Raw genomic sequence first — 23,316 nt, 5'->3', positions numbered from 1 at the left:
AAAGAAACAACAAGGTAAGGAAAATTCTTACAAGGTCAAAGTCTAAGTCTGATTTTAGGAAAGTCCAGTCAAGATATATTTCAAAATATAGGACCTACCTGAAACAAAATCAAGCCAGTAAATAGCAAGCAGAAATTATTGGGGAAGATTGCACAGAGGGTAGAAATGCATTTAGCTAAGAGCAGCTGGTGTGGTCACAAAAATTATTTCAAAAAACACAGAAGCATGAGACTTTCAAAGGAATTAATGGGTGTTTAGATTTACCAGAAGGTGAAAGAAATAAGTACTTAGTATTTTGTTTCCATCAGCTGTTATTGCAGAGGACTTTGAGGTATATTTACTCAGTCTTTTCAAGTAATAAATATTGATAGAGATCAAGAGTTTGGGTATTAGCACAAGGGAAGAAATGAAAAAGTAGAGAGACTAAAAGAAAAAATTAAAAGCACCAAGTGCTTGGAAGAAGAGCTGAGCTCCCAAGAAAATAAAATTCTGTTTAAAATTGCTGCACTGAAGGCCCAGGGAATCATAAATCACTTTACCTATCCTTTAAGGAGTCACTAGGGAAATTGAAAGAGAAGTAAACCTTTTTTTCTGTACCAAACTAACATCTGTAGGCATAAAATCTCTGTAACTCAAAACAGAAATGACAAAAATATCTTCATAAAAGGAGTCTTTCTTGCCTTTAATGGGCAAGGATTGTCTGAATATGTCAGGGAAATATGGGAGCTAGTTGATGTCATGTATTCAGAATCATAAGGTCTGTCTTTACAAAATGTAATACAATTTTTTTGGCTGATTTGCTTAGCTCATAATAGCACCTTTACAAGCAATAGCAAAAGGCAGGCTCCTGTTTGAGTCCCATGTTTCTGTTAAGACAGGAGGCACTGAAATAGATAGCACCTTGTTTATAGAAGAACTTCACCTACACCCATGTAAGATATGTGCCTGCTGCAGTTAAAGCAGTGAAGTCATTTGGTGATATTTGAATTAATCATTTTTATCCTAAAGAAAACTGTAATGTAGCATTAGGCACAGCAAATTATGTCAGTTGAAATGCTATGGTGGACAGGCTCTCTTGGGCTAAAAGACTGATGTTCTTTGTTAGTCTGACTACAGAGCAATTTACATTAGCAGACAGCTTGTTTATATTGATAATGCTTTGCAAGAAACAGTGCTGACAATTTCAATTTGCTTTATTAGTCTGAACACACATAGCTAAATTTTTAAATGACTGTTGAACAGAACATTCTTTTCCATTTCTGGAGTATACTCATTTCTTAATATTGTGCAGAATTTAGAAATGAACAGAAATGTGATCTGTATGACTCCATAGTTGCAATGGAAAAGTGAATTATAATTAGATATTGCTGTAGTGTAGCAATTGCACTGCCTTGTATTTTGACAGGTAAATTCTGGAATATGTAATGCTGCTAAATTGATAAAGACTAGGACTAGATAAAACATGCCTTTTATTTTTGCTTTTATTTTTATTTTTTATATGAATTTTTGTCAGACTTGCTATCAGGATTGGTTCATGTATCTTCATGATGTTCCAAGTTTGCTTCATTCAAAGGGAAGTCAATTTTTTTATTTCAAATTGTGCTTAAGAGGTCCCTTATCATGTCCTTTTGTCATTCTTTCAGCAGATCTAAACTCTACTTGCCTCACAGAATCCCTTGAGGAGAATCATAAGGAAAGACCCAAAATAATCAGTATGCTGCGTTGCATTAGCAAAGCTAAATGTTTTCCTTTCTTCCTATTGCCACTCTCTGCCTTGGTGTAGCTTGCTGGACATCCTGCAGCGAGGTCTGATGCCCCCTTTAATCCCCCAGGTCAGGATTCTGGGGCCACAGCCACAAAGGCACCTGCAAGCTGTGTGAGCCAGGATGGCCAAGCTCAGCTGAGAACTGGCACAGAGCAGTGACACAAGGGCTCGTGGTGTAAGGGCTTCTGAGCTAATGTTTGAGGAAGATTAGACTTTTCTTTTTTGGGCTCACAGATGTGTTGAGGCACTTCTTGGACTTTGAGAGCCGGTAAATGAGTTTCTGTAGAAATAGCCACAGTGCCATATATTCATATTATGGAATGTAATGGAATATTCACATATTCCATGCCATATATTCAACAGAGATGGCTGTTGATATAACGGATAACAAAATGAAAAATCACACACCATTATCAATTTGAAGAACTTTATCCAAAACCACAATTTCCATCTTATATTAACAAAACTTGTCATTTTCACCATAGTAAAGGAATAAACCAGTGCTAATTACACACACAGTGAAAGCAGTCAGTAACTGGAAAAGAACATAACAGGAGCTTAAAAGAATACATTTCTCTTTACTAAATTTGCTAGTTACAGTAAACTTGGAGAAAGCAGAGGGTGTTTTTAAAGTTGTTTTTTCTTTACAGATAGAGCTCCACAATCCAAGAACAATGATTACAACAGTAAAGGTTTTTCTAGAAACCAACCCATGTATTACAAAAACAATACAGAGAATTCCTGCAAACCTGATAGTGTACAAAACAGGATAGCAGAGAGAAAGCACAAGATAATTAAATTGTCCAGGATTATTAAGAAAAAGTAACAGTGCATACTAAAGGGCTCCTGTAAAGTTGCTTTACATGAACTGAAGAATATAATTTCCATATGACTGTGACTTTGTGTGAAGCACAGATGCTTTCAAAAGTGTCACCATTTAGCTTTTTTCTGGGGGGTAAGAAGCCCCAAATAATTAGGCAGTATTTGAGATAACTGAAAAACAAACATAATAAGCTACCTCACAAAGCTAACTACCAGATTTATTTACATACATACATACATAATCTTCACATTTCATTGAGACTTTGTACTCCACTCCTTCTAAACTGCTGAACTTCAGAACTGGCAGAGGACTCAGAAAAAGAACAAGTATTTCTCAGCTTAGGTACTCATACTAGGAAAAAATAGTGCAACTGTTTGCTACATTATATACCCTTCCAGCACATTTATCAAAATATTCAGACTCAGTTTTATTACCTGCTCATTTAAAAAAATACAGCATTCTTCTTTCTTTCTTGCTTTTGATTAGGAAATTACAAATATCTTACATTTAAAAGAAAACCCCAGCAAGCCACAGCTAGTCCTGCAAACTGATCCAGTGAAGCAGATGTCAGAAGTCTAGAAGAAGTGTTATTAATGCAGTTGACTCCAGGTGGAGGCAAAGGTCCCTCTGGATACTGCAGTGTGCAGGCTCAGGAACTTTGATCATTCTTATGGAGGCAGCAACTGAGACGGGTTCCAGGCCTAGACCTGAAACAGTTCAACCTTATTTGTTCATTAGTGGGAGTCAACTCCTCAGGAAATGTGATATCACTGAGCTCAGGAGCTCAGGAAGCTCCCAGACCACAAGGCTACACAGCTCCCTCAGTTCTGGCAAAAGAATGCACTGTATTTAGTGTACAATGAGACTTCTAAATGCTCAGTCTGGCTATAGCAGCTTGGCTGTGCATCTGAGAAATGCAGGTGTGACTAGATTTGAAATGGCTTAGCACACCATGGCTGTTTTTCTTTACTGAATAGGCTGCTCTTTAATGGCCCTGACCCCACAGGAAACCACAGGGAGCTTTTCCATTCTCCTTCGGGCCTGCTCCTGCTACCCTCACCTTACCCAAGAGCACTATCACTGATTGTGAGCTGCTAAAAAAACAAAGGATTTGGGGTTGGGAAAAGCTCACTAAATGATGGCTGTAGAACAGTGCAGTTTATTTTAAGGTCTGAGTTTTTGAAAGGTAACTTTGCATTGTATGGATACAGCTACAAAACTTCATGGCCACATCTTGCTCTTCTGCTTAGGGGAAACACTTTGTGGTTTGCTAAGGCAGATGATGATTAAGATTTTTTTCCCATGAAGAGATCTTGTGTTCTTTGCCCTCACTGTGGAATGTCCTTGCTGATCACTAACCTTACTCTCAGAGGTCAGCCAAGGAGCTGGCTAAAATAGGCTGAAGAACACTGCTGGCTTCCAAATGCTCATGTGCTCTGATACCAAGGAATGAAAAGAATATAGCAAAGACAAGGGGAGAAATAAAATGAAGGCATAGAGACAATGTGATGGTGACAGTGAGTTTAAAGAGATGGACGTGAGTTCACATCAGGGCAACATGGGGAAGAATGAAGAATGATACAGACTAAGGACTGGGCAGTGACTTTGAAGACGCTCTGTGAGTCTCTTGCTTGCTTCTGTTCTCAGCATCTTTAAAGTCTGGATAATAGTAAGATCTCCTTTGAGACCTACTGGCAAAAAACTGAAGATTAAAATGAGACAATGCTACTGTACAGATAATACTTGATTCATGAACATTCCATGCTTAAGAAAATACAGTGGTTTTTGCTTTTGCAGGAAGACTAAGCAAAGCTTTGGGAGGTAAATTTTCTATGTATTCTACCAAGACAGGAACCTCTTAGAGTGTTTTCTACAACTGAAAATAGTAGCCTGGGAAAGATAGAATGGGTGGCACAATATTCCCAAAATGTCCCAAAGAGAAGGAAACTATTTGTGCTCACACAAAAGGGCACTTGCCTTGATACCAACAGCTCAAGTCTGCCCATGTCACTCAGGAAAAATGGCCTTCAGAGACAGGTCCTTGAGAGGATTGTGACATGTTTGTGTTATCAGGGTTTTCTTTTCCAGTTCCTGGCTGTGTTGCTGTAATTTCCAAACCAGCAAAAGTAGATCTGGCCATGTTGTTTCAGTGTAAATGCGCTGGGACAGGCCAGAATGTGATAAAATTGTCAAGCATTTTGTTCTGCAAAGGCAAGTATTTCCCTGTAACTGCTTATGTAGGTAACTGGACACTTTCTTCCTCCTTTGTGCCTGAAGGACCACAAACTAAAATGGGACATGACTGGTCCATAGCTGTTAGGAGTTCCCTAAATGTCCAGAGAAGAGCATTTTTGAGCAGAAAAGACGAGGTAAAAGGCAAGGATAGGTTGCACGAGGAAAACACAAAAAGTCAGTGTCAGATTAAGGACAGTAGGAGACTGTAAGGCTCTGGATGCCTTAACTGCTTTCCTAGACAAGGGGTAAAGGGCTAAATGCAGGTTAATTTGACCTTATGGTGACTGAACAATGTACCAGTAACATTATAGCTAACAGAATATTGATCTCTGGCTCTTCTCTGTGAATGGAACAAATGTGCTTGTTTCCCTGAGGATTATCAGGCTGTGAGGTGAGGAGGGACATGCTGTACCTGGTGTTTAGCTCACACTCAGCTCTGGCTGTGTGTCCAGGAAGCCAGCAGGGCTCAGAGGGACAGAGCAGCAGTTAATGAACCACTCAGCTCTGCCTGTCAGAACCCTCATGGCTGACATTATCACCAGGGACCTCACTGCCCTTTCCTTCCTGTGCATTAACCACATGAAATCCAATTCTCCAGAGCTCCAAATGTTCCAAAAGCACAGGCGCCTTTTGATCTGATTCTCATCTGTAGTCCATTTACCTCAAAAGAAAATCACCTTTAAAAAGAGCAATTTTCCAGATTCTACTCTGTGATTAGCCACAGGAAACTCAGTCAAATTACCTTGAATAAATGGACAGGGCTACATGAAATTAATAACTCTCAGCAGCCTGCAGAGAAATGTGAAGAGGATATTAACAACTGGAATTGCTTGAGAATAGCAAAATAAGCTTTTAATAACAAAAATACATATCCATAGGCTAGAGGCTCCTGCTTTCATTTGGTCCCAGACACAAAGGTGTATTTTGTCTTTTATGTTCAAATGGCTGTACAGGTAAGACAGCAATGGCTGGATGCTTCTATTCAGTCTTGATTTGGGACTGGTTATTACAGTCTGCTCAGCAGTTGGGTGGGATGCTAAGTGGCCTGAAGTCCTATTGCCAGTGAGGATTTTGGAGCAGGGATCTCATTACTTCTGAGATATCCACAACCTCATCTGCCTGCTGAAAAGGCTAACTACATTATTTGTAGCAGATGAGTCTCTCTGCTACTATTGTTGCATCAGTTTCAAAATCGGTTTTTCAGTTTCTCTAGTGTGTTGACAAGAAATACAGAGTGCTAATGCTGTGGGCAAGCACAGACTCCTACTTGCAGATAAAAATACAGCAGGAATATCTGTGTGGGTTTGCCCACTCAGTTCTCCTTTCTAATGTGCCATTGCACCCACCTGAATAACTGTTCAGCCTTTAGTCTCTTTGCTATGGTGGCTGCACAGCTGCTGCGTCGAGCTGCTGGCTGCTTTGAGAAAAAAAGAAATTCTTTAGAGGGAGTTTGATTACTTGATATGTTGCCACAGATGTCTAGAGGCCTAAAAGAGAATCATTAGGGCACCCTAGGCTGTTGGCTCATCGGTAACTTTTCAGGGCAAAGGTGCTTCTTGTGTTTGTACAGTGAGGTTACACAGCAGAGCTGGAGGTAAAACACCTCCAGAGGTAGAGCATTTAGAAAGTGGTTTGCTTCATCTGCCACAGAATGAACTGTAGTCAGGATTTTCTAACTGTTCTCTGTGCTAAACAGTTTTAATTGAAGCTTTGATCAAGTGGAATCTTTTTCTCAGGCTGATACACAAAGTGCTCAGCAAAGCACAGAACCCTCTTCTTTTAAAGAAAGGCTTCAGAAAACAGCTCTGGGAAATGTGTTTGGGCTTTCTCATCACTCCTCAGTGAGTGACATCAATTATCCAGCTGCCTGGCTCCAAAGAAAGGAGAAACTACAGTCCTCCAAGTCAAGCTGTGTTGACAGCTTGAGAGGCAACATAATTTACAGGACCATGCCTGTGAAACATCCACCACTCAGCCACTACTCCATTCCCCTCTAGCTTCTCTGAACTTGATGATGAATTAGTGCCCCTTTTCAATGGTTTGATTTAAACCTTCGCTAACCTCCTAGAAGACAAAAGTGGTTGTAGTCAACATAGCCAGAGCACAACATCCAGAAATATAGTGTGCATGTTGTCACTATCAAAGTAGATCAGAGCTTGAACCAGCTCTGGCCACTGCAATTTAGGGATCTTCAATACACCTGACAGTATCCCACACAGACCCTCACCTGCAGTATCCTTGTACCTGCATCCTAAAACTAACTTTTTCTCCTGACAGAGAAGCTGTACAGTTAGTGTGCAGTTTGAGGCAGGAAATGCCTGCACTTGCTGCTTACACCCAGCTTGCCATGTCACCCTGTCAAGCCAATTACTTAATTTAAAGTTTTGTCTGGCCCTTCTTGACAACACAGCCTCTAACAATGAAAATATGTAGGATGATGATTTGGATGCAGGAGGTGGAACTCATTGTTTTCCAATGCTCCTGCTATTACTATTACTATTTTCACATGAAAGTAGGGCATTTTCTTTGGGAAAAGCAACACAAAAGTGTCACTTGGATTCACTGGCAGAATAGTGGTCCTTTGCTGTTCCCACTCTAATGCTTTTCTTCATGGTTGAAGAGTTTAGTCCAGTGCTCTGGGAGAGAGATGTAAACATTGCTAATTGCACTAAGATTAATATTCTAGGAAATTTAAGCAAAGCACTCCACTGGCAAATTCATTAGGCAGCAGAATAATCCCACTGGGCAAGTACCATCGTGTCAAACTGGTTTTAGTCATGGTGGAAATGTTTTTCTCTTTATGCAAAAATGCTTGCAGGATCTGGCCTAACTAGACAGCCTGCAGGAACAGTGAAGAAAAGTCTGTGAGTAACTGCTACAATTACAAAGGCAACAGAATATCAGAAAATGGTTGGGGACAGTACATTACATTAAACAGTGTTTTCATGGATCCTACATGTTTACACACCAGACCTTGTCCTGCTCAATTCTTCACTGGAAACTTCTCTGCAGCTTTCCAACAACTTCCTTTCTACTATTCTAAGAATAAGGAGGGGTGCAAAAACAAACATGGTGCACCATTTATGCAGCTCCCCTGCTTTTCATTGTCCTGTGGCTATGAAGGAATTAATAGTTATTTTAGGAAATTAAAATCATAATTTTTCTATAATTCTTAAGACTACAGTTATTTTATTGGACAAAATTTGCTTTCTTTCCCTTTGATCTTTCAGAACTGGGCTTCTCAAACTTTTTCCCAGTATAGGTCTTGTCTGTCCTCAACCATCTTCACAAAATCCTGCCTTCAAATATGAAAATAACATGCACAGAAGCTCATAATTGTTTTTCTCAGCCTCAAAATAACCTAATTTCTTTTCTCCCCATTGCTAGCTCTGTTTGCATCTCTCCTAGCTTTAAAGGACAGCTCATAGAGAAGGAAAAAATATAGACAGTGACTGGTTTTAAGTACTGATTTGGGGCATGCTTCTTTGATTTAAATAACTGTCCACCAGCCCTGCAGGAAAATGGGTTTAAAGAGAAAAGACAAAAATCCTAACCTCTCTATACATTCAGCAGCTCTTAGCTCAGCCTCAAGCTCAGTGGCAGGCAAGTGTCAAAAATAGTCTCTGTGCCTGCAGACAAGGCTTTCTGGAATTAGGGTAGTAGCTATATGAGACAGAAAACCTAGACAGTATATGCAGACATAGAAGAAGAATTTGTCTGCTGCTCCAAAGTACATACATTTTATGTATTGTTACTTAATTTTTACAGGTGTGAAGGCAGATTTCCAACAGCCTTTTCTTTTTTGTCTCAAGATTTTACAGTCTCTCAAGCAAGGAAGGCCACAGCTTGTCTTGAAAAGAAACAGCTCTTGAAAATGAAGTGCCCATGGAAAAAATGTAGTAAAAATGTTGCCTCTCAGTGGAACAAATCCAAAGGATAATCAGAGTCATTACCTAAAGCCAGCTATAAAAAAATCACTTCCAAGACCCTCACCAGAACCCAGAGATATATTAATACTGAGATATAAGCACTTGCACATTTGACACACACTACTTTTCTTGTGTTGTTTCTACCCCAGGACATACCTGACTCTTGAATTCATTCCCACAAAAACACAGAAGTGCCCAACCTTTCTTTCAGTTTTATCTTTCTCACAGACATATTCACTACTAATTAAGCTTCACAATTTTCCCATCATTCTTTTAGTACATTAATAACTTTATGAAAGTACACAGCAGCTGTAAGAAATCTGGATTGCAGTCCAATGAGATGAAAAGTGTGGTATTGGGCTTTTGCTTCCTGGAAGGGACACATATACAAACCACAGCAATCCAGTACCTCTAGACAGAAATGGGAACTTGTGCTGCTACTCTGTTTATCATTTTCTCCTTTGAAATTCAGAGGGTCTGCAGAGCAGCAATAGCTGTGCCTTCTCCTGAACAGCAGGCAGGTTCAGCATCACATTATTGAGTACCAGTTCCAGTTACTGATCCTGGAGGGCAAGTAATAGACAGCCTGCATCTGCCTGTCATGGCTTGAGACTCATGATTTTGAACATAGCCCAGGAGTCTACAGCCATGCTGAAGACTCACACATGATGAACTTGGCCTTCATCAGAACCAAGCCAATGCCAACCACTTGGTCCATCTAGGAAACGAAGATGTCCAGAAAACATGACCTGGAACAGTCCCATATAACATTATACCACAGTAAAAAATGCACCAAAAAAACCCAAAAACTGACAAACTGCGGAAGAGCTGCTAGAAAAATCTACAGTAGAAAATAATCACTTTCTATATAAATATCTCTCTGTATTTACTATACCCAAGTTGATCTCTCTTTCATTACATTTCTATACAAAACTGGTATTAGCTCTGTTCTCAAATAAAACTCTCACCTCCAAACAATTTGCATCCAAACTTTCTGCCATCAAGACTTAGGATGATTAACTTGCATTTCATTTCCATGATTGTAGCAGCACTTAATCAACAAAGTCTCTACTTCTATGTATTTATATAGATATACATGTATATATACACACATACATACACATGACAAATACTGTTGAAGATTTCCTTTCTTCCAGTGTTTGTAGTAACAGTCATCCTAGAAGGTGAAGGCATACACCACTCCCACAACCACAATATTTCCAATTGTTGCTATTATTGCAATCCATAACAATATGGCATCATTTGAAGAACGAGATGTCTCTTCTGGTGGATTCTGCATGGAAGAAGCTGCATGGACGTTGGCTGATGAGTTAAACAGGGAGTACTCTGTACTAAAGTCCTCGTTGGGTGAGTCCATAAAGGCTCCTCCCATAACAGGAAGCTGTGAAAAAGAACATGGCAAAATCAGACTGAAAGCTATTATCTGCTTTTGCATTGTCTCAAAGTCATTATGAAAGAACCATTAGCTAACTTGCAAAATTACTGAGATTTCATGTACGTGGTGCTAACCTGTCAGGAATATCACACACTATGATATTTCTCCCATTTCTGTTGGAATCAATATTATTGAAGAAAACCTACATTTAATACATGCAATATACAGAAGAGCTAATGTGCAGGTTTCAAGTCAGCCTAAGTAATCATATGTATTTAGAAGAGATAGCCATATACACAAAACACTCACATACCAGAACCTGAGTTGATAGCAACAGGATTGTTTTGTGACTACCAGTAAAGGTATTGTGTCACCACAAAACATTGCAGAAGCACAGTGAGAACCTGAAGAGAATTTGTTCTCCTCTTATGTATCACTCAGAAACAAACTCTTAGTTTATGTAGAGATCATGTAAGAAGTTCTTACTGTAAAAGAGGTGGAGTGTACTCAGTGCACTAACTTCACTTGCAAAATGCACCACTGCAACAATCCAGGATTTATAAATCAATACAATGGAAAGCTTCAAATTGGATTTTGAAAGGCTCCATCACAATGGCAGATTTCCAAAAGTTTGCCCATACAAGACTTCTCCTGCTGGAAAGGGCAACGTTTCTTTAGTGCTCTTAGATTTCTCAGCAGTATCAGAAAATGTTCTGGGTAAGGTAATTACTTGATACACTATGTGAAAGATAAAGGAAGAAGAAACTGTTTAACCTTATCCTTTTACATGTTCTAATTGTCTTCCCAACTTCATTCTACATCACAACACATATTCTTTAGGGTTCAAGAACTATTCTACCTCTACATAGTGGTATAAAATTACATCCTTCTGCAAATGATCGGTTTCCTCATTCAGGCAAGAGAAGGATTCCTACTGTAGTAAAGACCATTTACTACCAAAAAAGCTTCACACAATAGCTTTTTGCTTCCATCCTCGTCCCTCGGATGATTAGGAATGCAGAGCTTTAAGAGTCTCCCCTGACTCACTGATTACAGGCTCCTGGTCTCTTGTAAGTATAGGACATTGTTTCAGAAAAAGCTGCAAACATCCACTTCACATATCTATAAATGCTTAGGACACATGTTTCTGAATATCCTGAAAAAACCACCAGCAGTGTGGGTATGGTAAAGCCCCAAGTCTCTGCAGTGCTCTGCAACCAGACTCTGTGAGGATTGTAGTATGTAGGTAGACCAAACCCACAGATTTATTTGATTAAAAAAAAACAAACAGAGCCATATGTCTAAATCTTTCTGCCAAAATTCCACCATGGCATCGATGATCAGTTTGATTTTGAGCAATGACTAAAACCTAGACATCAGTGCAAACTATCTACATTCCCCTTTCAGATCTGGTAGGAATCCAGGGCTTCAGGGAAAGCTGAAAAAAGTCTGGGAACATTGTCCTTAAGAAACACCTTCACTGTAATACCAGCCAACTTTTCCTTCCTCACAGTGGTTTCCACACTGCTGCTGTCATCCTCAACTTTTAGACATAATCTCCTGTTTTACACCCCATTAGTAAGTGCCTTTGGGGTTTTGGTATTATTTTTCACCTTTCTCAATAGGGCTCTCTTCTGCTCTAACTTCCAGAGTTATATTGGCCTGTAACAGAGGAACAAGCCTTGCCTTCATTCAGCCATATCACAGAAGGCTGCTATACCTTCAGCCCTAAACTGCACTGTCAAATACCCAGTGAGCTGAAAAATCACCTCTTTTAGCACCCTGTCCTTCATCTCCTGCATCACATTTTGATTCTCTCAGTAACCTCTTCCTTTTGGAACCAAGCTACATCCATTCTAGCTGTGTGCAGCTGTGCTTTGGAGGCTGCTGAAATGTGAGGATAAACCATCTCTGCTCTCTACACTGCCTGTAACCTACAGAATACACCAAAGACTTTGAGAAGTCTGAGAATGAAGTCATGTTTCTGCTTGCCATGTGTAACGTTTTACAGAGATATAAAAGACAGGCTCTTTTTCAAAGCTGACTGCTGAACAAATTTCATCTGTACTAGAAAATATCATGTCACATTCAAAATTAAACAAAGGATGATGAAAGACCACAGTGGAAATGTCATGCTACATAATCCACATTAAATAAAATTATCTGTGGTATCAAATATGATTAGACAAAAGCAGTTTACAAGAAACCAAGCAGGAAATTGCAAAGGTAAAGTTTGATATGTTCTCCCTCCATCAAAGATTTTTGCTGACAGTTTCAACACAGTGTGGTTTAAAAGAGAGCAAACCCTTCCATTTCAAAAGCCCAGCTTGATGGTTTGAATCCAATTCCACCAGCCTTTTTTTATGTCTTGTGATTTGATAAGGACAGCATTTCTCAGTTTAATCAAAATTTCTTTTTATGTAGAGATTGCCATAAAAGGCAGTTCTGACTTCAAACAGAAGTGTATTTATGCAGCGATGATGCCACGTAACAGCTACAGAGACTCTAATTAAAGATCTCTGCAGCAAATGACAGGAATACATTTACCATACTGGTAGCAAAATGCTCAAGCAGAGGTGCTTGCTTCCTTAGCAAATCAGCATTTAGGATAGTCAATTCTGCAAAATCCTTCAAAATTGAACAATCATCCCAAGTACAGAAGTATACACACATGTGCATGTGCCCAGTACAGTGGGAGGTCATAAGCACTGTTCTGGTAATTGATACCTGGGTTTTGGGCCACACATTGTGTGCCCTCAATGAGTTATTTGAAATGACAAGCTTCCACCCTGTTAGCTCCCCTGCTGCTGTCACAAAGGCAGGGAGCATCCGTGTAGCAGCACAGCTACACAGCACGCTGTAAATTATGTCAAATCTGAATCTCCTTGTACTGTCTAAGGCTCAAACAAGCTGTCTGCACCATCTGAGGGGAGCACATGGTGAAACAGCTCCTCTGAATCTCTGAAAGGCTTGAGGTGACCTGGAGTAAAGCACTGACATTCAGCACCTCGCACAGGCTCTTTCTGTAAGACTGACTTCCAGTTTTTCTGTTTGTAGGTCAGTAGCACTTCATCACAGATCTGGAAGTAAACCTTCCTGCCAATTTCCCATTTGCAAAAATCATCCCTTGCTAAATGTGCACTCTCCCTTCTCACCGCTACAGCAGCCTCACATAAGAGCACAAGGAACGGCCATATGGTGTCCAACAAAGTCCATCTCCCCTGTGTGTTAGCTCCAACAGTGGCCATAAATAGATGCTTAGCAGAGTAACAGCACAACAGGAGAAACATGTCTGATACTACCCCTTAATAACTTAGTAACAGCCTCTGACTGTTTTCAGCTTAGGAAGTTCATAAGCCAGACACTATTGCTATGGATTTAATAATTTGCAAAGAATTTTGCTACCATGAACTTGTCCAGACTCTGTCTGAGCTCATCTGAAGCTGAGCATTGTTCTCAATCTGGACTCTTGGTGCCACTTAACAGTCAGGGTTGCCCAGTGATTAGAGTCATGTAAATCAGCCTTGGGAGATATGCCATCTCTCCACAGGAGAGAGGGATGATTAGTATCAATGGCAATCTATCTTTTTTGGTAGATTAAATTCAGTGAAATTAATCTCATCCTCAGTCTTGATGTCTTCATTCTCCCAGTAAGGTACAGTATCTTCCCTCTGCAGTCTTATTTGAGATTTTAAAAGCAATGAGACTTCCAGACCTGACACTAATGGAAGTTGTGAAGCACTTGTGATTAACAATAGGCTGAGGACAGAAACCTGCAATGCTCTCTGTGGCTGCTCTATTTTCCTGCCTGTGCCTATACAAAGTATATAATATGCCAATTTACATCATCCCAAACCTTCACCCATGTCGCTGCCATTACAGTGACCTGCAGTTTGTTTTAGCCTCAGAGAGTATTTATGGTTCAGGCAAGGCTGCCACCCTCCCCAGGAGCACTGGGCGAGGAGGGCAGGGCAAAGGGTTAACGGGGAAACATGACAGCGAGGGACATGACAGGAGCAGATGGCAAGGGGTAATGCTGTGCACACTGGAAATGAAACTCCTTTCCTAGTGATTGTGTCGGCATTCTTAAGTAGCAGTAATAGTACATCGCTTGCTAAATGGCTCCTGGGACTGGCAAAGAAAGAATTGAAATAATTAAATAGCAACAGGCAGAAAACCAAACGGCAAAATGTCAAGTGGTAATGAGAACACCCACTGCGCAGAATACCTCCCACTGGCATGCTCTGGGGTCATGAGGAGAGCAGGCTCTTCAACAGTTCTGTGACACATTTTCTAGTTAGCAGAAAAATCCTATTTTATAACCAAAGTGATTCACAGGAATGAAAAACAGCATGTCACATACCAGTCACTGATACTATAAGTATGACAGCATCCTTAAGCAGCAGCATATAAAATCTATCCCTTAGCAATAACATTGCTCCATTTCTTTGAGAATTGGGTGTCTGACATTTTTTCATAGTCAGCTAGAGAATTGTGACACTTGGCTGCTGCTACCTCGTTGGGAAACCAGGTTTGGCATAGATATTTGAAAGCACAGATGAATCTTCTAGTGAGCAACTAAGAAACCTCAGCAGCAGCTTTAACAGCTCTGCTCTTTGCTCTAGTCTCACCAAGCATCACTCTAGGAATGGGATGCTAAGAGGCGAAATGTCACCATAGCTCAGGTGTTGCTTTGTAAAATACATGTTGCTACCTCAGAATATTTAACTTTCCAGTGTTTCTTTTTTTTTGTTAAATTTTAGATATCATACTTTTACAAGATGGTATGATTTGAATACATAAAGTGAAATTATTATTTCCTTCTGCCCTGATAGCATGTGATCACTGGAGTGCATATTTATGTCTGAAAACATTCCACCTGCAGTCATAAATTAATCTAACACAGTTGCCAAAAGCAGTAGCAATGTATGGTTTCACAAATTCACAAATTCTTAAGCTCTTTTTAAATAACTGGGGTTTTTTATTAAAGAGATATCCCACATCACCAGTATTCTCCCCACAGTAATTCTCTTGTGTCTCACAAAATGATGCATATATATATATATTCTCTTTATCTAAAGCACACAGTGTAAATGAAGATGTCCTATTGGCTATTATTGATTTACAGGTAATATCTGGAGAACCAAGTTCTTCTGTTCACTGTTTGCCAGAATATCACCCTACTGCACACAATGCAGACTGGGTGCACAGTTACAATCAGGACTTGTTCTATGTTCACTGCAAGTGGATTCGCTTGAACGCATTAAACCCACACACAAAATTAACCACCACCTAAGGCAATCCTCTTTAATTTAATTAAATACATCTAATTCTGAAGAGGAAGATCCATGAAAATGTTTTATGCAGTTAGCTTCAAATTCTCATTTTAATTGATTCAGATTCCTGCTTCATCCTGAAATCAGTCTTGGGCTGACAAGCTTAGAAAAAAACCAGATGCCTATTTTCAAAATATAATTGTCAAAGTGTTCACCCTACCAGTGGCAATTGAAAATTTTCACTCCAACATGGAGGCATCAGGATTTCACCTGTTATTAAAATCTTGTTAAAAACTTTCCAATTTATCAATCTCTGCTTTTCTTCCAATCCTGTACGTTCCTAGGGCCTGTGCATTACTTCCTCCACCGCTTTCCAACCCATGCTAGGCTAGATAAAATGCCCTTTTAGATGATAGCACTATTCAAAGTTGTTCCATATCAGCAGTATCTCAGATGCTAGAGTTTTGAGCCTTGCTGTTGAACCACACACATTAAGAGCTGCCTTGATCAGCAGATGTCTAGATATTTAGGAAGGAACAACCCAGGATGTTCCAAGATGCTGCAGCAGACACTTCAACTCTTGGTTGTAGAGACTGGTTTCCCTTAACTAAGGTATTCCCACAAGGAACAGAGCTCAGCTACATCAGCTGGCCCTAAGCAACTGCTTTTATGAGCACAGGTCCTGTGCAGGCTGGAGCACCTCTCTGTGGAAAGCTCCCCTGCTGAATCAGCTGCCAAAAGCAGTGTAGATAACTAACATGAAGGTAAGTGAAATTTTCACTTTCTTGTTTCTGCATAGGTAGCATCCAAGATTCCCTAATGATAAACATGCTGTGATTCCACTCCTGCAATTTACATCTGCCTAGCACCTCGTTGAAATAGCTTCTTTTTATTTCAAAGAACCCTACTGCTCTTAAATTATTATTCTCGACCAGCTGCTGTTGGATTTCATCTTCCAAGTGCATAAGACTGAGAACAAACAAAAGCCTTTCTAATAAGAAAGCTGACAGCAGCTGACAAGTCTCAAAAGGATACAGAGAAGTTTCTCATTCCACCCCTGGTCCCAAAAATACCTCCTCTCTTTCCAGCCACATCAAGGAAAAGAGCAAGTTTTGCCAGCATTCAACAGAAATTCAAATTTCTATGAAGAAGCCACAACTCTAAGTTACACATAATTTATATTGTTAATTTGCATACCTTAAATTGGAGGGAACAGTGAATGTAACAAAAACATTCAGAGTCAAGCAGACTGTGCTTTAAACTATCTGAAACTGTCTGTGGAACAACTATTAAAGCAGCATTAGCTGACCTTCTATATCTAATCCAGCTGATGTTAACATCCTATTGTGGACACCACAGTGGGGGAGAAGATGCCTGGCCTCCATGTATAGTTACAACTTTCATGCAGAAGAACAGGAACATCAAAGAAAAATATAAACAGAGGGACCCAGAAAGGCAAGCATTTATCAAAATGGAAAACCTCAGTGGGAGGCTATAAAACTAGCCATCGATGTTATCATCAGTAAGAATGCTTAAGATCTGTTTACAATTTCCCAAAATGGAAAAACAGAGGACACTTCACACCATGTGTAGTCATACTGGGAAACTCAGGGAGAACAGGAATTCCTTTAGAGATAAGAGCAATCTGCAGAGCTGGAACAGTTTAATACAGAACGTGATTCTGGAAGAGCTCCAAACAACAAGCCTCTGAGTTTAAACTCTCAACTAATATGTGAAAAGAAAGAGGTACCGATTATCCCATTTACTGCTTCCAAAATTTTTGGCATTGTTGACTTCAAAGCCAAACTACTGGATTTAACTAGATTAGTTGTCTCCTGTTTTGATCCAGGCTGGCAATTTCTTTCTGGTGTCAAGTTCCTCTATTACAATAACCACCCTAAATTAAGCAAGCAAGCAAACAAGAAACCAAAAAACAATACTGGGGAGAAAAAAAAACAACAGTACCTTGGCATAATGTTTTGATGTCCCAAGGGACAGCTTTTCTCTAAGGACATAAGGCTGTATCACTGGCAGGAAGCAAGCACACGCTGCACAGTATCAGTGGCAGTTTCAGTTCTTACGCAGAGAGTAAGTGGCTTTCCATGTGCCAGAGGGTAAAGAGAAAACCAACACAAGCTGATTGTAATGGCACTTTGTATCTGCTGAGGAAAAGGCATTCCCACCATAAACAGAAAAGCCACATCGTGGGGTGTAAGTGGAAACCAAAGAGCAGAACTCAAGAACGAATGTACTGGAAAATAACTCAACAAACCCTAATCCTGTATCTCAAAGTGAAAAAAGTCTGCTCAGATTTTCTCCACTGTAACTCAGATTTTCTCTTTGCATCCCTGTTCACCTCTGAGAAAGTGGTGGTGCCTCATTATCCATTTGGTGATGTGCCAAGATTCTAGGTAGTAAAGAGACTGACCTTCACATTATTTTGATTTTCCTTCTGCTCCCTCTCCCTTAGCCTAACAAGATGCTTAGGCTGTTCTCTAGGAGGGTGTGGGGGAATGTGTGGAGAGATGGGAATTGACTGCCATTCACAGCAAGGGCAGCAACAACACAATTTCAAAAATAGAACTACTTTGAGATGAAAAATTGTTTAAATCATTAGACTTCAGGCATGGCAAAAGTAACAATTTTGTAAATCGCTGTATCCTTTAGTATTTTGTAATCAGGATACTTTTCACAAATACTAAAATAATTTTAAGGGGCAGGTGTTAGGAGCTGGAACTAGGAGGATGCAACATTTTGGACATCATCGTATTCCTCTAGAGGAAAAAATGACTGCACAGAAATTCCTCTATGTTGCATATGCTGACCACTGCTCAAACCAAAACCCAGGAGCAATAAAAAAAATCTTGCACGTTCTTCCAATCCCTGCTACACAGCCCATGAAAAATTAATTGGCTGATATTTAACTAAGCCATACTAGCAGGCTTAGCTCTATTTCACCAGAGAAATTTCTTATTATTCCATGCAGACTCAAAAGCTTTCAAACCTTCCAAACTATAACTCTCATTTATCTTATGTTACCCAGTGATGGCTGTATTGCAAAGACAAGTTGGGATACATTTATCTATTGAAAGAAGTAATTACTAGCACTGCATCTCTGCTGTACCTAATGATGTGATGTAAATGCCTCATTTTCAGCACTTTGAGAAAGCCACCTTGAACCTATCCTCAAATATGACAAGAGTTAGGTCACTGTAATAAAGCAAACACACTGAGAAGAATATTATTCTATGATGACTTCCAGAGATTAATTCTCTCATGGAAAACACTTGCAGGCATCCAATAAAAAGCCTCAGAATGGAAATGAAAACAATTTAATAGATTCAAGTTATTCCATAAAGATTATTTTCCTTAAACTTATATATTCTATCAGAGCCTCTGTAAAAAACAGCAGAGAGAGGAAACTGGTAATGATGTGTGCAATGTTATTTTGGCTATGCAGCATTTTTATCCAACATGTTTTCCTATTTATTTTTTCCTTTCCCTTTCCTTCTCACGTTGCATTGCATCTTCACAAACAAAAGAGTGAGGAGGGCTGAGGTATGCTGAGGTTTTTATATTTGAGGCACATCTCTTATGCCTTATATAAGGCTATTTTTGCAAACATTTTTGCTTGTGTACTTGGCACCTAGTTCAAGACACACAACAAGCCTGAGAGGCAACAAAAACAAGGCATTCCAGTTGAGATGGACAAAAAACAGAGAAAAATCTGACACAATGCTAGTCCTCTTCATGTCTGGAGCTGTTAAGGGTAGCAGCCAGCATAAAGATCAGCAAAATAGAGAGCTGCTTCCAGGAAGAAAGGAGGTCTGCCAAACGTCCCTACTGCACACACTTCATTTGATGGAACACCAACATGTGTCAGGCTGGCATCCACTGTGATCCCATCAGGCATATCAGCCTCGACATATGGCTTGAACAACCTACAGACTACACATTCCTCTCAACTCATTCTGTAAGTAGCAGTTTATAACTAAAAAGGCACAATTTGCTTAAAAGTTAATCCTATTCCCTTGCATTTTTTGTCTCATGAGCGAGCCAATCACATTACACAAGAGAATAAAAATTGGAAGGTGAAATAATGTTGATGATTTCCTAATTTTTAGTATTTGAAGAGTAGTATTCACTGGGCTAAGAAAAGTTCTATCCAACATTAACTATTTATTGACTACCATGAAGAAATAAAAGCTCAATCACACGTCAGTCTTGAGTGCTTAAGAACTCAGTGCCACCAAGCAAGTATTTCAACCATCTTGTAAGATTTACTGTTCCCAGAGCAAAGCCTGAAGAAGAGAAGTAACCCCCTTGGTGTGAGGTCAGCAGGCATGACATGAACAGGATTCACAATGGCTTAAAATAAGCCTGGCTCACTTTACTTTGAAGCAAGAGGAGCATCCATACCCATATGGGACATTTCACTGTCTCTTTGAGTGGGGGCAGAAACCTTCATCAAAGTGTGAGAACAGCCAGCATCACAGCCAAATATTCCATATGTTCTCACAAACCCAGATAATCACAACCCAGGTTTTGCTCATGTACTAGGACCATCAAGGGATGATTAAGTGTGGCTGAACTAGACAGCAGCTGATGACAGCTTTATCATGCCAAACAAACACAGAACAGCCAAGCCATCTGTGTTTGTGTGCTTATGTTTAAGATTGTTCAAACCGTTCAGAGCACATTATAGAAAAATATAATAAATTATGCATTGATTCTCTCTAGATAAGCCTGTCTATATATGTATAGGCAAAATAACACTCCTTAGTGACTGACATACATAGGATGGGTAGAAATCAATGTTTAATTTATTATACTTCTATCTGTAATTCAATACTTGTGCTTTGAACTCTTGGGGATGCTCAGGATAATTAAAGCAGTAGATATGTAACATTTTTCCTTGGGAAGTAATGTTTTCCTACCCAAAAGTGATTCCTGTAAAAGCTTGTTCAGTTATTCTTGTGTTATGGAAGGCTGAGCAGGGAACAAAGAAAATAAAGTAAAAATGCATTGTGTTTGCATTTTCCCCTCATTTTACTCAGTGGAATATAAATTATGGAATCACTGCTAGCCTGGAGAACTGGAACAGTTGAGAGAGAAATGATTTGGTATTCTCCTATGCCTGATGGAAGATGCAAGTTCACACTCCTCTGGTGTCTAAGGATCTCAGGATGTTTGAAGAAATGTTTTGAAAGTACATGAACAGGAGAAAAATGCTATTGTCCCTGAACTTGACAGCTGTCCCTGAGTATGCTGCAGTGTAGGTACTGAAGAAATTCTCCCACCAGGAGAGTTCACCAGTTGAAAATCTTTCAGGTAAAAGGTGTTGAAAAGTAATCAGAAAATGAGCTGGCTCCAAGGTCAGGTGGGCTCCCCCCACATCCTGGGAGCCAAAGCAAATGCACTGACTCCTCTGCAAGCTGAAGTTCAGAGCCTTCCAAACTTCAGGTGGTCAAAGCTGCAAAACAAAACATCTACGGGACACCTTGGTGCTTTAAGAGACAGGTTCACATTGAAGACACCTACACCCACACAACTTTACACACTTACACATGCAATTTTGTGATGGTATCTTGCACCTACAGATGCAATTTTAAAATAACCAAATCGGCCAAAAGCAATCTAAGATTGAGAATAACTATCAACTACTGGAACACAGAAAGTAAGGTGAAGTATCAAGCAAGTGAACTGCACCAAAATCCAAAACTCTTGTTTTTTAAACCCTTACAACAAGACCTACAAAAACAGCTGGGGAAAAAAAAAAAAAAAAAAGAGAAGAAAAAAAGAGAAAAAGTCTGGCAGAAGCACAACACTCAGCCCCAGGAGATGTGCACATGCACGGCAGTGCAGTTTCCAGCCCTTGGCTGGGTTCTTCAGTCCAAGCTGATATATTCAGATAATGAACTCCCTGATCTAGATTACAATACTCCTACCCATGCTGAGGTTTTATTTATGATCCCTCCAAACCCAACTTAAATAAAGTATCACCATCTCATTTTATCAAGGCAGCAAAGAGCCATTTTGAACCATAAAAAGATCAAATGATGGACGAGACAAAAATTGGAGCATTCACATAGATTCTCACCAAGGAGCCAGTGGCTCTAAGACAGGTGCAGCTCAGTTAACAACAGTTTGGTATCCCTGCATCATTCAGTGCAGCCTTAGAACTTAATGCAGCACTTGATAAGGGATATTTTTTAAATAAAGATAACAGGCAAAGGAAATTTCATTGGGCACAGTCCTATAACACTCTGAAGGTTTTTGCATCCTGGGGAAAAAGAGGGCTCTCCCTCACCCAGCAGCCTGACAGGTACCCATCTGCCACAGAGGGACCTTCCCCAGCCACAGGAAATCTTCTGAATTGCAACTCAAGCCTTTTTCAAGCTGAGCATCACTCATCAAAAATCCAGCACAGAAATATTAAAAAGCAGCATGGGAGTCATTCAGTAAAACAGTGCAAATATGTAGTACTTGCAAAAATGCAAATATTCTTCTCATCTTTAATCGTTTCTATTTTGAAATGCTGGACTGAAGATCTTAATTTCAAAAATATCTCCAAGAGACTTGTGCATCCCACACCACCAATCTATGTCCTGCATGAATAACTCCATAACACAATGAGGCACTGAGAGCCCAGGAAGAAAATTCATAAAGCAAAATTATTAAAATGGATGCCACAAGAAACAATTCTACCCATCAGCAAAAAAAACCCACAGAGAGGGCTTAATTCCACCTGGTTTGCTCCCTCAGAGCAACCCCTTGAAAAATAGTCTCAAGCTCACCATCCAGTCAAAAGAAGGTAAATTTAGGGATTGAAATTGGACATGAAGAGATCCCTTGAGAAGACAGCTATTGCTCTCCATTGGCAATATGTGGGAAGGTAAGTATCTAATCTTAAGGCAGTGCACACAGTGCTTATTTGAAAATCTGTTCAAAACCACAAAAACTTATCTCATTAAATGCTGGAATAGGAACTTATTCCCTACTCCTATTTAAGGGTATTTCCTTACTTATTTTCTAATAATTTAAACTTTCAGCATTGCAGTAAAATTGAAAGACACATCTAAAATTAACTACACAGACCCATTTTAAATGTAACTAAATCAATAATCTAGTAGGAAAAAGAATAGCAGAGAAAAATGAAAGGATTTTTCAAAAGTAATTATGATTTCTTTAAAGCAATTCTGCATTTTGGAAGTGCCCTGCAAGTCATGAGTGTAATATGAATGATTGTACTTGAAAAACAGGCAGAGGGATAAACATCAGGTAACACAGAGTTGACCATAATATACAGATGGCCACGTTCACTCAAGATAAAATGAAATCAAGTTAGGAAGTTCAAAACATTTGAAAAAAACCAGTTTTATATGTATTTGTTGGTAGGGCTGAACTCAAGACAAGCTTTTGCACAGTTTTTCCAAGGCCTGAGTAAGATCTTTGTACCACGGATGCTGCTTTGAGCATCCTCCTAGCACAATTCAGTACCTGATCAATTGTCCCTTGAAAATAAACTGGAAACCAAGCTGTGAGACATTTCCTGACTAGGAAGACTACATCAGCAATCCCTGAGTACCATTTACCAAGTTAAGACACTATACATTTATTGTCAAGTGTATAGAATTAACTACAGAATAAAACCAAATTTAATCCATCCTGTTGCTCAAAGAGCATCATGGAGATATAACTGATAAAATGCAAGATGTCCAGATTCAGAACAACCTGAAACTAGAAAGTATTCCCCTTGGAAAAAACTTGAACATATTCAAGAAGGTTGAGTTTTTTTATCCTGAAGGGAATTTCTGAACAAACTTGTTTGATCCAGCCTGTAATACAAAACACACTTGTATGAAACACAATGACAAAATGCAGCAAGTCAA

At 39.5% G+C, this 23,316-nt stretch overlaps 1 protein-coding gene across 1 annotated transcript; it reads right to left on the bottom strand.

The window, feature by feature from the left end:
• Positions 1 to 2,178: 2,178 nt before the first annotated feature.
• C5H14orf132 (chromosome 5 C14orf132 homolog) lies at positions 2,179 to 10,477 on the bottom strand. Its single transcript, XM_015632081.3, has one exon. It carries the CDS (start codon positions 10,206 to 10,208, stop codon positions 9,930 to 9,932), a length of 279 nt encoding a protein of 92 aa, XP_015487567.1. The 5' UTR covers positions 10,209 to 10,477; the 3' UTR covers positions 2,179 to 9,929.
• Positions 10,478 to 23,316: the final 12,839 nt, after the last annotated feature.

The sequence above is a fragment of the Parus major genome, chromosome 5 (genome assembly GCF_001522545.3).
Source record: "Parus major isolate Abel chromosome 5, Parus_major1.1, whole genome shotgun sequence".
NCBI lineage: Eukaryota > Metazoa > Chordata > Aves > Passeriformes > Paridae > Parus > Parus major.
The sequence above is the reverse complement of the archived record's forward strand: the minus strand, read 5'-3'. Positions and strand labels throughout refer to the sequence as shown.

Excerpts from the sequence above, each read along its gene's own strand:
- C5H14orf132 (XM_015632081.3), bottom strand. The coding sequence starts at position 10,208 with ATGCAAAAGCAGATAATAGCTTTCAGTCTGATTTTGCCATGTTCTTTT.